The following is a 12949-nucleotide window of genomic DNA, read 5'->3' on the forward strand; positions in this document are numbered from 1 at the left end:
TGTGGTGATTTAAAGCAAAGTCTCAGGCCGAGGTTTTACTACGTAATAGGACTGCATTTGAAGGCCTTTCTGTATTCGAAAGAAGGATCCATAGTGCCTGAGGGCTCACAGCACAGGTGGGTAAAGAAGTGTTTCTGGTGGGCCAGTTCTCAGTGGGGCTATGTCTTCCTCCCAAGGTCCTAGAAGTGACTCCAGCAGCACAAGCTAAGGGCAAAACTATAGGATTTTTTTTTTCTTATGTTTTGTCAGATAATTTAAAGTAGCCTATTAATGTCATGTCAGTGTTTCTATTTTCAGATGAGACACAACATGAACCTTGTACGATCGTGTTGAGGGTACTGTGGCTGTTCACTTTAAGACGTAAGCAAAGCATACGTTTTCTAAGGATTCCTATGGGTGCGGATAGGATATATTCATATATCTTATGTTGAAAGCAGGGTTAAAGACAAGTGGCCTATAAAGATAGAAGTCCACATGGTGTCTGGTCAGAAGTGGGTGGACAAACATGGGGTGAATTTATCTATTAGACTGTCCAGGCATAAGCCCCTCCACCCTGGGATTAATACCCTCTCCACTTACCCAGGGGACTGTACTCCTTCCCAACACTCGGAGAAGAGTGTTTTTAATTCACTGGAACATGCTATGCGAATGTTGCCTACAACCTTGAGTTCATTGTTGTAAGAAATTAAATTTGGATTTTTTCAGAGGGGTTGAGCCATTCCGAAGCATGTGTCTATAGGCTTGATTTCTGTTTTGTTAGACAACAGGATATCTTGCTCATTGTTGTCTCTTGAGTCTTTCTCTTTCCTCCAGATTTTCTAGATATTTTACTTTGTGGCATTTTCTGAGCTTGACTCATTATAAATTAAATATGTATATATTTTCTTTTTCTGCTCAGAGTCCCTATTCTCAACTTTTCCAATGGGAAAGCAAATTAATAGGAGATGTCACTTTATTGACAGAGGCCAAGGGTAACTAAAAATCATGCTTAGAAGAAGCACATCTGGGTATTTCCCTGTGAATGGATTTGTAATTACACATGGTGTTTCATAGACCTGCACATGGCCATTTTCAGACACAGACTTTCACCTTTAGGGATCTTTAAGAGCTCACGTTTCGGTGCTTACTGTGTATCTAGTGCTGTCTAAAGCCTCTTGGAAATGTTACCTCGTCTAGTCCTCACCAATACCTGCTGATGTAGGTACCAGTTATTGCCTTCTTTGTACAGATGAGAAAAATGAACCCATAGAGGTTAAAGAGAGTGTCAGAGCTCATATGCTTTTAAGCCCAGCTGGGATATTAACCCAGACCATCAGGCTTTGGAGTCCATGTGTTTAACCAATGGGCTATACTACCTCTCACTGATGTTCAGAATGCAGTAATTGTGGTCCTTGTACTTAAATAGATGATAATGACTCTAGGGACAAGGACACTGGTCATTTCAGATATGTGTTTAGGTGGAATGAATGGGAGTTAAGCCTTTTCCAAGTTGCTTTGGGGGAGGGGGATCCCTCATCATGTGGGTGGGAATAATTCTTAGTCATGGTCATTAACATTGGCAAGAGATAGAGCCAGAACTGAAGAGGCATAAGGTGGAGATGTCTGTGCCATATCTGTGGAAGAGCCCGGACCCTGGGAATCACATGCACATGACATCCTTGGAATCTAGCTGGATGGTCTGGAAAATCTCAGTGGCTGGTTCCAGGCTGAGACCCAAATTGAAGACGGAGTTATTTTTACCCACATTTCAGGGGAAGCTCTTAGATGATGGAGAGCATGAAGGCTGAAAACAACTACATGAGGGGGGTCATGGATAGACTATATACTTTTGCCAGATTCCTTTTGAGAATTCCAGGTTATTCGAAATAAGGAATAAGAGTAGAGACAAGGACATTTATCTATCTATCTACCTTAGTGCATTCCTTCAAAATGTCTTAAGGCAACAACTATCATAGAAAGAGATAGATCCGTATTTCTTGTGGTGGGGAGCAATGGGGTACTCTATAGTCTATCCCCATGTTTCAATACAAATACATTATTTAATGATAGGATAAATGGAATTTGTTCTCCAAAGATAATTCTGCATTGTGATGTTTGTACCATAGAATCAGTCATCTATAGAGGGTTTTTGTTTTATTTTTCTGTTGGGTACATGTATTTTACAAATTCCAATACTGTCTTTGAAAAGACCTAAAGTTACATTATGGCAAAAGTAAGTGTTTTTTTTTTTTATGACAAAAAAGCATTTACTTGACAGACGGCATCATCAGAAGATTATTTTAAATAGCAAAGTTCTCCTAATGCTGTAAAAAAGGATTGCATTTTTTTTTTCTTCAATTTTCTACGAGTCTTTCAGGCACACACCTATTGCTTCAAGAGAGGCAAGTCTGTGGGGCATTGATGGATTCCTTATTTTATTAAATTTTTACTTGGACGTTTGATGTTAAAAAGTAATCTAAATCTACCATATATCAATGGGTATCTTCATAAAGCTATGGTTTTAACATCTGTGACTTTTTTCCTCAATTTTTTGAGTGTCAGAAAATGAAGAATTTCTTCTTCAGAGTCGACAGGGCCTGTAATATGAGACATAATTTAAAGCATCAATCAACCTCTCCTTCTCCAATAAGGTTAAAAATACAGTTCCCCACTTTCTCAGTGAAATTCCATATTTAGCATACATGGGATTCTTAGCTTTGAGAGATCCTGGAATGTTGAGAAAGGTGAAATGACTTCTCATCGAACTTACAAACAACAGCAACAGTAACGGAATGGACCCTTCCAACCCACATGCTACACGGGTGAATAAACACACACACACACACACACACACACACACACACACACACAGGAGACTAAGAAGCAAAGGTATCTGGGAGATACAAAGTTTCTCCGTGAAACATTTTATGGAAACAGTTTAATTAGCCCTTTTATGAGATCTTGAGGATTACTTCTGTCCAGGATCCATTGTGTGGTCTAAAGAATATTCAGGTTGAATGTACTTTGCTACAAATGACAGCGATAATGGGAATTTTGTTTTTACATCAGACTTTTAAAATAGTGCTGGTCCATGTCTTCTCGATGCTTTTGATATTTATGTATTAACTGTGTCTAAAAGATTTACTTCTTCTCTAAGTTCTATCATCAATTTATTCACAACTTGATGCACCTGCATTTGATTAAGCATTTGGTGGCCGTGTTTCCATCTCCACCAGAAGTCAGTTGTATGTGCAGAACAGACCTCACTGCCTGTTCAGTAGGTGTTTGCGCGGTTGGAGCTCAAGATTAACAGTATTTCTCTAAAGCTGAAAAAAAAAAATCCAGTTCCAATAACCACTTTGTCTGGAGGAGAAGATATTTTTTGACATTTTAAATGCATCCATATATACCTGTGTACAAAATGTATAAATATATCGTGTAAAATGCTTAAAATATTTGACAATTTATTGTTTTATTTAACATTTATAAGATGATTTCCCAAGCCTTCCTTTCACAGAGGACTACATAATATACCTTCAAAAATATTTTAAAGGGTGTTTTTCAGCATTTTTTTCTCAGAACAATCCATCATCACACATTGTGATTATAATTTTTTACAACATAATTGCACCTTCTATTGACAACTTCTCAGGCATTAACTAATTATGCCATTTAATAAAATTACAGTAATTGCATTAAAAGATTATCTGTTGAAAATTTAAAAGGACACTCTTAACTACTCTAGCATATTTTCATGTTTATATTTTCAACTTTGTAATTGAATTGCACTCTCAGACAGAATCATAGCTAGGGTAACTGAAATCATTTGGTATTTTGGAGCATCCCAATTTGACTAGTAAGCATGAGATATATATATTTTTTTAATTCCTAGAAGAACATACATTGCCGGTCTTCACATGGCCCCATTAGATAACAAGCGAATGGTTAACTCTCACTTTTGTATGACAGGTGCCAGCTCTGTATGGGAATGCTTTTGTCTCTACCTACTGCCTCCTCTAAGCTTTCTTGAGGGATACACACACACACACACACACACACACACACACACACACGTTTTCTGCCTTCTGTGAGTTTTCTGGTTGGGAGCCATCGTCCTTTGCAGATTCTCAGTGAATTCAGTCTAGTTCTCTACTGTCCAGAAATATCCTACTGTTAATTTGAACTTGGTCCTGACTGTAGGGTCTTAATCTTAGAGAAAGAAGAGATCAGGAGGTCATGTCACTCCTTGACCTAGCTAGTGCCCTCTTTAGGCTTGCCCCATTCATTCGCTCCCTCGCTTTCTACAACCATTGTCCAGCATCTCAAGCACTATTAGATACTGAGATACAAAGATGAAACTGTCATGCTAAGTCCTCCCCAGTCCCTTATCTGCCTCCCTTCTCCCCCCATCTCCCTTCATTCCTCTCTCCCTTCCTCCTCCTCATCCATCTACCCCTCCTCCCAGCTTCTCCCCGGCCTCCCTCCCCTTTTCTCTTGCCACCTCCCCTCCCTGCCTCCCTGCCACTCTCCACTGCCCTCCTCTTAAAGTTGAAACCAAAGCGGTGCCATTTAATGATGGACACACCCCATAAGAAAAATGAAATGTGTCCTTTGGAGATGAACTTTGATAATATGCAAGGGAATATTTTAAAAATAGGAAATGGAGGGGAGCACCTGGGTGTCTCAGTGGGTTAAGCCTCTGCCTTCGGCTCAGGTCATGATCTCAGGGTTCTGGGATCGAGTCCCGCATCGGGCTCTCTGCTTGGCAGGGAGCCTGCTTCCTCCTCTCTCTCTCTCTCTTTCTCTCTCTCTCTGCTTGCCTCTCTGCCTACTTGTGATCTCTCTCTGTCAAATAAATAAAATCTTAAAAAAAAAAAAGGAAATGGGTTACAAGAGTGGGTAGGGATTATTATCTGGTATCACTATTGGTAGGTGTGGTGGTATTCTCCTAACTCAGAGGCTTCATGAGAGCAGGTGCACACGTACGTGCACATAGCTGCTGATTCATCACGGAGGATGTTAGGTAAGGACTTGGGGAAGACCTGTTCCAGGATAGGACAGAAATGCAGATCATTGTATTATACACAATACTCTATGGTGTTCACGCATCAACTCTTTCTAGGGCTCATTCATGGGCATAGAATCACCAAATGCCAAGCACATGGCTCTGTCTTTAAAGCTCTGAACATTCCTCATGTTTGATCTAATAAATTAATTCTTCACATCAAAAATGGAGGAATTTTATTTCTATGACCTAATAATTCAGGTTAATGTGAAAACACTAAGGGTTTATTCAGTGTATTGTAGCCATATGTTGGAAGGATTGTGAGCTACACAATGACAAAGGCCCCATTTTCTACTTCTGCGTATGTCCTTAATGGCTTACGTGTTGTGTACACAGTAGGATTCTGATCAACGCTTCTTGGGAGAGAGTTAGAACCAGTACAAACCATCTATGATCAGACACTGCTTTCTTTTTATTCTAATTCCTCCTCTGACCGTGACAGCCTGGGACCCCATCAGAGGGTAAAATCCAAAGACAGTCTAACAGCTGCATCATAACCTTGTGTAGTATGCATTTTTCTAGCTTTCTCTTGATGTTGCCCATCCAAGGGGGTGGTGCTGATCTAAAGCAAAAGGGCCAAAAGGCAGCCAGCAGTTGGAGAACCAGGGGGAAAGGGGGAAGGAGCTGGCAAATCTCTAACCCAGATCAGCATCCCCCAAAGGAGCAGGATTTTATTTTAAATTCTCATAGAGTTGAGTGCTTTTTTCCCCTCTTTCTCCATCTGTTTCTGTATGTGACACCTGGATGTGCAAACATTTTGTATGATGCAAAAATGAAAAAAAAAAATCTAGAAATAAAAGAGAAGGAGAGGGAGAAAAATCACCAATGTGTGTGTGAAAAGTTATAACTGGTTCCCCGCTTTGGTTTGGACCTGTTGAAGAGCCATGTTCAGCACTTGTACTTCTGGCTAATTTGATGCTGCTTTTTTTTTTTTTTTTTAAAATTTTATTTTTTTTTTTATTTGTGGTCCAAGCTTTGTCATTTATTTCTAAGCTGTCATTTTTATTAGTCTCTCTGGCTGATCTTTGGGGCTCCCCATCAGGGCACGTGCTCTCCGTTGTCTGGCTGGGCTTGGCAAGTGGATGGCCCTTTTATTGCCATGTGCGATGCGGGCATGCTTGCCTTAGCCTGTAGCCTGTAATTAGACCCACTACAGGCGACAGTTACAGGAGAGCCTGGTAATCATTCCAGCTCCCTGATCCTATGTTTATGGAGAGAAACCTTCTTTGTGGTCTGGTGACGGTTTACTATGCTGTATTGTACTTTTTGCCGTTTGATTTATGACTTCAGAAGGTGTGTTTTGCTGCCTTTCCTCCTCTCTCAGTGTTGTGTCATTGGCTTTTTAAATAACAGCTAATTTCGGGGTGTGGGGGAGACATTCAGTGGCCTGATATTCCAGCTCTCACTTTGATTGAAAAGATGCAAAGACAGTTAATATCCAATTCAATAGGTCCTCCCCTAAGCCGTGTTTCTGTACAATGTTTGCTGACTTTTAATCTCACTGGGATTTTCTTGTAGTCCAAATTCATATGTACCCTGTGTGTGTGTGTGTGTGTGTGTGTACATTCATGTATGTATGTATGTATATGTATATATGTGTATATATATAGCCCAGATCCATATATATATTATATATAAATAATATATACACATTTATATTTATTTCCTGAATTCGTATATGTGTATGTTTCTTTAAAATGACTTTTCTATTTCTGAGCAAAGTTTTAAAAATTTTTGTTTCAAGTTTTTGCCAAAGATACTTCATTTTGTCAAGAAAAAAAAAAAAGAAGAAAGAAAGAAATGCCCTTCTCAGCTTACTAGGTGTTGAAAATGAGACCCTCATGGCTACTGTTTTAAGTCTGGAGAAACACGGAACTATAGAATGTTAAATTAGAGGCCCTTCACATTCAGTAAAATGATTTTTTCCAAGGCCTCGTGGCTCATTAGAACAGAGGATGCTGCTCAACCCCTATACACTTGTCTATTATGTGATGTTTGTGGTCATGAACCTTACAATTAAGGTTTTAGTTCATGAGTGTGAACTATGTCTGCATGGTAGCTGTGAATTATGTTCTTGAAATAAAAGAACATTTTTTCCTTAAGTCTTATGTTTGAACGATTTTGTATATGTCTGCAGACCTGCTACTCAGAATGGGGCTTGGAGGAGCAAAAGTCTGTATACTTACTTCATATACATCTGGCTGACCCTTCTTTTACAGGTGGTAGGTCTTTCTCTTCTCTTCTTTTCTTTCTTTCTTTCTTTCTTTCTTTCTTTCTTTCTTTCTTTCTTTTTTTTTTTTTAGTATTTATTCACTTGACAGAGAGCATGTATACGTTGGGTTGGAGGGTGTAGGGTAGAGGGAGAGAGAGAATCCCAAGCAGACTCAGCTCACCAGTGCATGGTCTCACAAGGAGCAGATTCCAAGATCATGACCTTAGCCAGTATCAGGAGTCGGTCACTTAACTGACTGAGCCAGCTAGGTGCCCCAGGTGATGGATCTTTCTAATCCAAACTTTATGTTGATAGTGATGAAGACATAAATACGATGATCATGATGGTCTGTGCTTTTGTGTTTAAGCTTTGACATCAGCCCTTAAAACCTGTTCTTTATCGGGTTACAGTAACAGTTGCTTAAAGAGCAACAAAACCCTAAGTATGAATTTGCTGATACTTTCTTCTCTGGTAGATTTCTTCTCTGCCGGAAGCCAGGTACATGCAATTATAAACTTTTTTTGTAAACTGTTCCTTAGCAGAAACTGCTCTCCTTGGAAATCATTGAAGTCCTTACCATTTTGGTAAGGAAATTACTGTAGGTTAACCTTCCATCAGAATTTTACTTTGCAAAATTGGAGAATAGGATATGCTTTGCTCTTAAAAAATTGGCTGTGGCCACAGTCTCCTACACCTCTTTCAGAAAATTTAAGTTTGCATTTCATTGGTGAGATTTACATGTTTAATAATATATATATTTTCAAAAGATAAATAATTGATATCCCAGCAATTTAATGCACACACATAGGCGCCCACAGACATTAAGAGAGGAAGAGGAGGAAGAAGAGAAGAAAGAAAAAGAGGGAAAGAAAGAATGGCAAATAGCCTATTGCTTGAGTTTACTTAAAGATTGTCCTGCAGGTGGCGATAGAAACTCATAAATGATTAAAGTCCAAAGCAAATTTCTGTGGATGGCTTCTTGGGGATTTTAATTTCAGCAATTTATTTTTAATTTAATACAATTATCTATGAGCAGAAATCATTATATTAGTTTAAAAAAAACTCAAGTTTTGGCATTGTGTAATCTCGATTGATGATTCACTCAGATATTCTATGGTTTTTTCATCTTTAGGCATAAGGAATGGGATCTGGACTATTGTGAAGTTGGTACAGATTTCACAGGACAACCATTTTTAAACCTGTTTTCCCCCTTTATTTTTAGTTTTCCTAGCTAAAATTGTATGCCTGCCATTGGTCAGGGTTATAAAGCCCTTTGCTATTGTACTAAATTACTTAGGCATAGTGCTGTGTGTGTGTGTGTGTGTGTGTGTGTGTGTGCGCGCGCGCGCGCGAGTGTGTCTGTACACAGATACACCTTCTCATCAGAGTATGACATCCAGTTGGTTTAGGAAGACATTTCCTTCCCTAGCTAACTGTTCGTGGTTAGTTTTAATCTGAGTGGGATCAATTTTACCCGGGGATTAAAAACATAACATAAGTAATTTCTTTTAAAATATTAGAGGATGCATAGTAGATACGGTCACATTTTTTCCAGTTACTTTCATTATTTCATTTTGGATTTTAGGCATTGTTGAAGCAAAGTTAAAGCATTCAGTAGATCTTTATTTGGTAATCCAGTTTCAAAAGTTCTTAAACTGGTTTTTATGAGTATCTATTTCCATCTGCTATTTTTTCTTTTTCTCTTAAGCTTGGGTTTGAAAATGCTCACTCTAAAGCGATTTGCTGAAACATAAAGCTAATATACACCTCTTCTCTTTTCTTGTAGTCTCATTTGCAAAACCTTGGCAGTCCACATTTTCAAGGGGGAACTGCCTTGATTCTAAGAAAATGTAATTATTTTACTTTAAATGCGGTAGGCTTTAGATGCTGAGTGTCATCAACAGGCAGATGTAATAGTCTTGAGCAAATTATGTGAATTTCGGCCTTTGTCTCTTTTTTGGACATTTCACCAAGTCTTGTGATAAAGTTCAAAACCAATAAGGTCTTGTATACCATGAAGTTAGATACAGAATTTCTTATAATGGAAGAGGGAGGAAAAGAAAAAAGAACAGAAAAGAAACCCAGCCTTCTTATATTCTGTTTCAATTGCTATTCCAATTACTCATGAGGGAGAAAAGTGGAAAGTAAGTCAGACTCTCAGAAAACCTATTTTGCTGTCTTTGTATGAAGAATATTCAGTTCTCTGTTAGCAGCTGACCAAAATCTAATCCATTAAAAAATATATCGCGGTAAGCAGTTCTTGAAAATGTTTATAATAAATGGTAAAAGCCAAGCTTCCACTGTGAGATTAGCAGTTGGAACAGGATGTGTTCATCAGGAAATGGGTTATTGCCTGACCGATGTGCCTTGCCACATGACCTGCAGGACAGATGAAGATTTAAAAGCTTGGAGTACAAGGAGTTGATTTGACCCCCCCCACACACTGCCACCCAACCTTTGCTTTCTTTTGCATATTACAGTACTGTTTATCGCACCTGGCGTTTTTCTCAGTGAGTCGATTATGAAGTTCAACTTGTAGACAAAAAGCATCAAATATTTTGGAGGTTGTCCCCCTCCCTGCCCTCCCATGCTCATCTAATGACCCGTCCATATGAAAGAAAGCAATATCAGAGGCTCCCCTTCACAATTTTGCTTCCCATGGTTTTAGTTAGCCAGTGTCAACCAGGGTCCAGGAGCAGATGACCCTCTGTCTGACGTGCATCAAAAGGTCACTGGTAGCCTAGCACTCCATCCCAGGACCAACATCATTCACCTCACCACACCAAGTATTTTAGCATCTCTCGTCATCCCAAGAAGAAGAGGGAGTACCTACAAAAGACACTGAGAGAGGCCACATTCACGTAACTTCTGTTAGAGTATGTTGTTAGGATTGTTCTGTTTCATTAATCGTTGTTAATCTCTTACCGTGTCTAATTTATAAATTAAATTTTATCATGGGTGTGTATGTAGGGGGAAAAAACACAGCTTCTATGGGGCTCAGTACTCTGTAGTTTCAGGAGCCACTGGGGGTCTTGGAAGGTATCTTCCTCCCAGATACCAGGGGTCTACTGTAATTCACTTTTACAGAACAGACTCTGTAGCTTTAAACAATGATAAGAGAATTGTGAAAGACTCTTTTCCAGAAGTCTAGACTCCCTCCCTTCCTCCCTCCCTCCCCCCCTCCCATCTTAAAGATACAGGAAGTACGCAGAGGATTAAGGTGATTTTCTGGCTTCTGCTTGATTGCAAGCCAGTCTCAGACCTAGTGGACAGGAGCGATCATGAGTAATGCCTTCTATGGGGATGATACCTATAGTAACAGGCAGAGTGACTAAGAGATCAAATATGCTGGCTAAAAAGCCTTAGGGAAGCATTATGTGTCTGAGGTCTGATCTATTGTCTGGGAGGTCGGAGAGTGTTAATGCACTCTGCAAAGATTACACTCCCTCTCTAATTGCTCCGACACTTCCTTAAAGGATTTAAACAGTCAGGAAAGGTGATGCTCCTTGTCAATTTTTGTCTTGTGCCTGCAGTTGAAGTTTATCTGTCTTTCCGCTGAGACCACTAGATCAAGTAACCTAGCCGTTGTCAAAAGCATAAACTCTGAATTAAGAGTGAAAGTAATGAGAGATGTTATTTACAGCTCCATTATTATTTGCTCTTTAAATGTTTTGCCTTCCATTTCTGGTGTTTGCATTGGGAAAGTGACAGCATATCTGTGTTAAAAATGGGGGCTGAAATGAGGCTAAGGCTTCCCGTCGATTTTTGATCAGATTGTTATCTTTTCTCCATGCTGTAAGGCCCAAGGTGGCCTCTTGCATTTGGGTTATTTCAGTTAAAGACATGGAGGATAGTGAACTTTAGCATTTCCCCTGCGGCATCCCCCACCCCCAAAACTCTCTCTGTCTCTCTCTCTCTCTCTCTCTCTCTCACACACACACACACACACACACACACCCCATTCTGAAATGTTTATCCTGAATTAGGCATTTACAAGATTAATCCACCAGAAGGACCGGGTGACTTTGTCCAGACCATCACTGTAAATTTCAAATGTCTTACACACACATTTTTACAAAGCTCTCTTCTGCCTTAGAGAATGCTTCCTCAATCCTGTGCGTCTAGGAGCGGATATAGGAAATCTTATCAGACTCTGTGTCTCTTAATGTTGCTTTGATTATAACTCAGTATTTTCAAAATGACACCGAAAAGCTTCAAGGAAGGTTTTGCCAATTCTTCCGTGACGGTAGTTCAGGAAATATAGGGGATCTGTGTATCTGAGCAAGCATATTGAATCCTTAAATTCATCGTGTGTATCGCCGAAGGAGTGGGGAGGGCAAGCTTGCATTCCGCCCCGAGCGTTTCCTACCCGCTACGCACCGTGGCATCATTGAGAGGCAAGAATTCCTCTTAGATCAGTTCAAATTGCTAATACATGTGGCTTCGAGCCTACGATATAATATTTATGTAGCTTCCAAAAGACACTTGGGAGGATTCCCTGTAATTCACCATGGTAGTCTGAATGATGGGTGTAGAAGGATTTTTTTTTTTTTTTTAAAGAAATCCTTGTTTGTCCCATGGGATTTTCACACTTTTCGGCTGACGGCACTATATTTTACTCATACTGTATAAAGCTGTCAGTGTATTCGTTATATGTGTCTCCGGAAGGCTCTGAGCAGATGACAGGAACAATTGCTAGAGGGGAAAAAACACATTTGAATCAACATCTTCAGAGCAGAATTTCTCCAGTGTCTCCCGTTCCTGTTCCTGCTCCTACGTGGACTGTCCCTCGCACTTTTTCTTCTCGCGTGCTCTCTCACACTGTTGGTAGATTACACTGAATGTTTCATCTGTATATAAAAATTAAAAATTCAAACAAAAATCTGGCCCGCATGAAGAACAGGCCCTTTGGGCATATGGTTCATTATGCATATTCGTTTAATTACTAAAACACTTGGGATGGCTTTCCTGCCCTTGCTTTCAACTTACAAAGTTGGATCTCTTCTGTTGCACAGAAAATGTAGCACAGAATTCTGCAGGAGCAAAAAAGAAAAGAGAAAAAAAAAGAGCCTTTGAAGAAATTACTAGAATTCACCAAAAGGAAGTGTGATTCTCACGATGAACCCAGTGGAAAGAAGAATTTCTCTCTGTCTCTCTCTCTCTCTTTCTTTCTCTTTTTGGTCCTCTTCCTCCCATGTCTGTCATTGCCCCTGAAGGCTGGTTTTACTGTGGTTCGTTTATATGAACACAAGCAGGGCAGGAACTGGAGACTGAGGCTTCAGGTTTCAAGTACATTCCTTTGGAGGTGCAGCTCAGGTCTCTCGATGAAGCTGGCTAAGTTTTATTGGTTAGAAGGGGACTACTCTGAAAGTGTGACTTTAATTGATTTTTCAGGGCAAACAGGTGGTGATGGTTTAGACACGCCCTAGCCTCAATGCCATTCCTAATTTGGGGCTGCACATATAATAGCTTTATTAAAATATACAATCTCCTGGCTTTGCTTTTACCTGAACATCTGCCTCTCAGTTTTTAAAGGGCCTTTTAAAATATTTTCATTCTGTGCTTAAGTGGATCATATCCTAGAAAGGCTGGAGGAAGACTTCATTTTCTATTCGTGTCATCAAACTTACTATTTTGGGTTTGAAATGAAAGGCATTAAAATTCAAGCAGGATCTTTAAATAGGATCATTGTT

General features: G+C 39.6%; 1 protein-coding gene across 10 annotated transcripts in view; it reads left to right on the plus strand.

Moving 5' to 3' along the window:
- The window catches only part of MCTP2 (multiple C2 and transmembrane domain containing 2), a 238071-nt gene that overhangs the window by 163213 nt on the left and 61909 nt on the right, over positions 1–12949 (plus strand). Inside the window, exon 18 of one of the 10 annotated variants that reach the window (XM_059180097.1) lies at positions 298–7146. The exons of the other annotated variants lie outside the window; for them this stretch is intronic. Within the exon in view, the coding sequence (XP_059036080.1) occupies positions 298–333 (36 nt within the window). The 3' untranslated portion in view covers positions 334–7146. Of the gene's footprint in view, positions 1–297; positions 7147–12949 lie in introns of those variants that run through there. 10 annotated transcript variants of the gene reach the window in all.

Source organism: Mustela lutreola, chromosome 7, assembly GCF_030435805.1.
Source record: "Mustela lutreola isolate mMusLut2 chromosome 7, mMusLut2.pri, whole genome shotgun sequence".
Lineage (NCBI taxonomy): Eukaryota > Metazoa > Chordata > Mammalia > Carnivora > Mustelidae > Mustela > Mustela lutreola.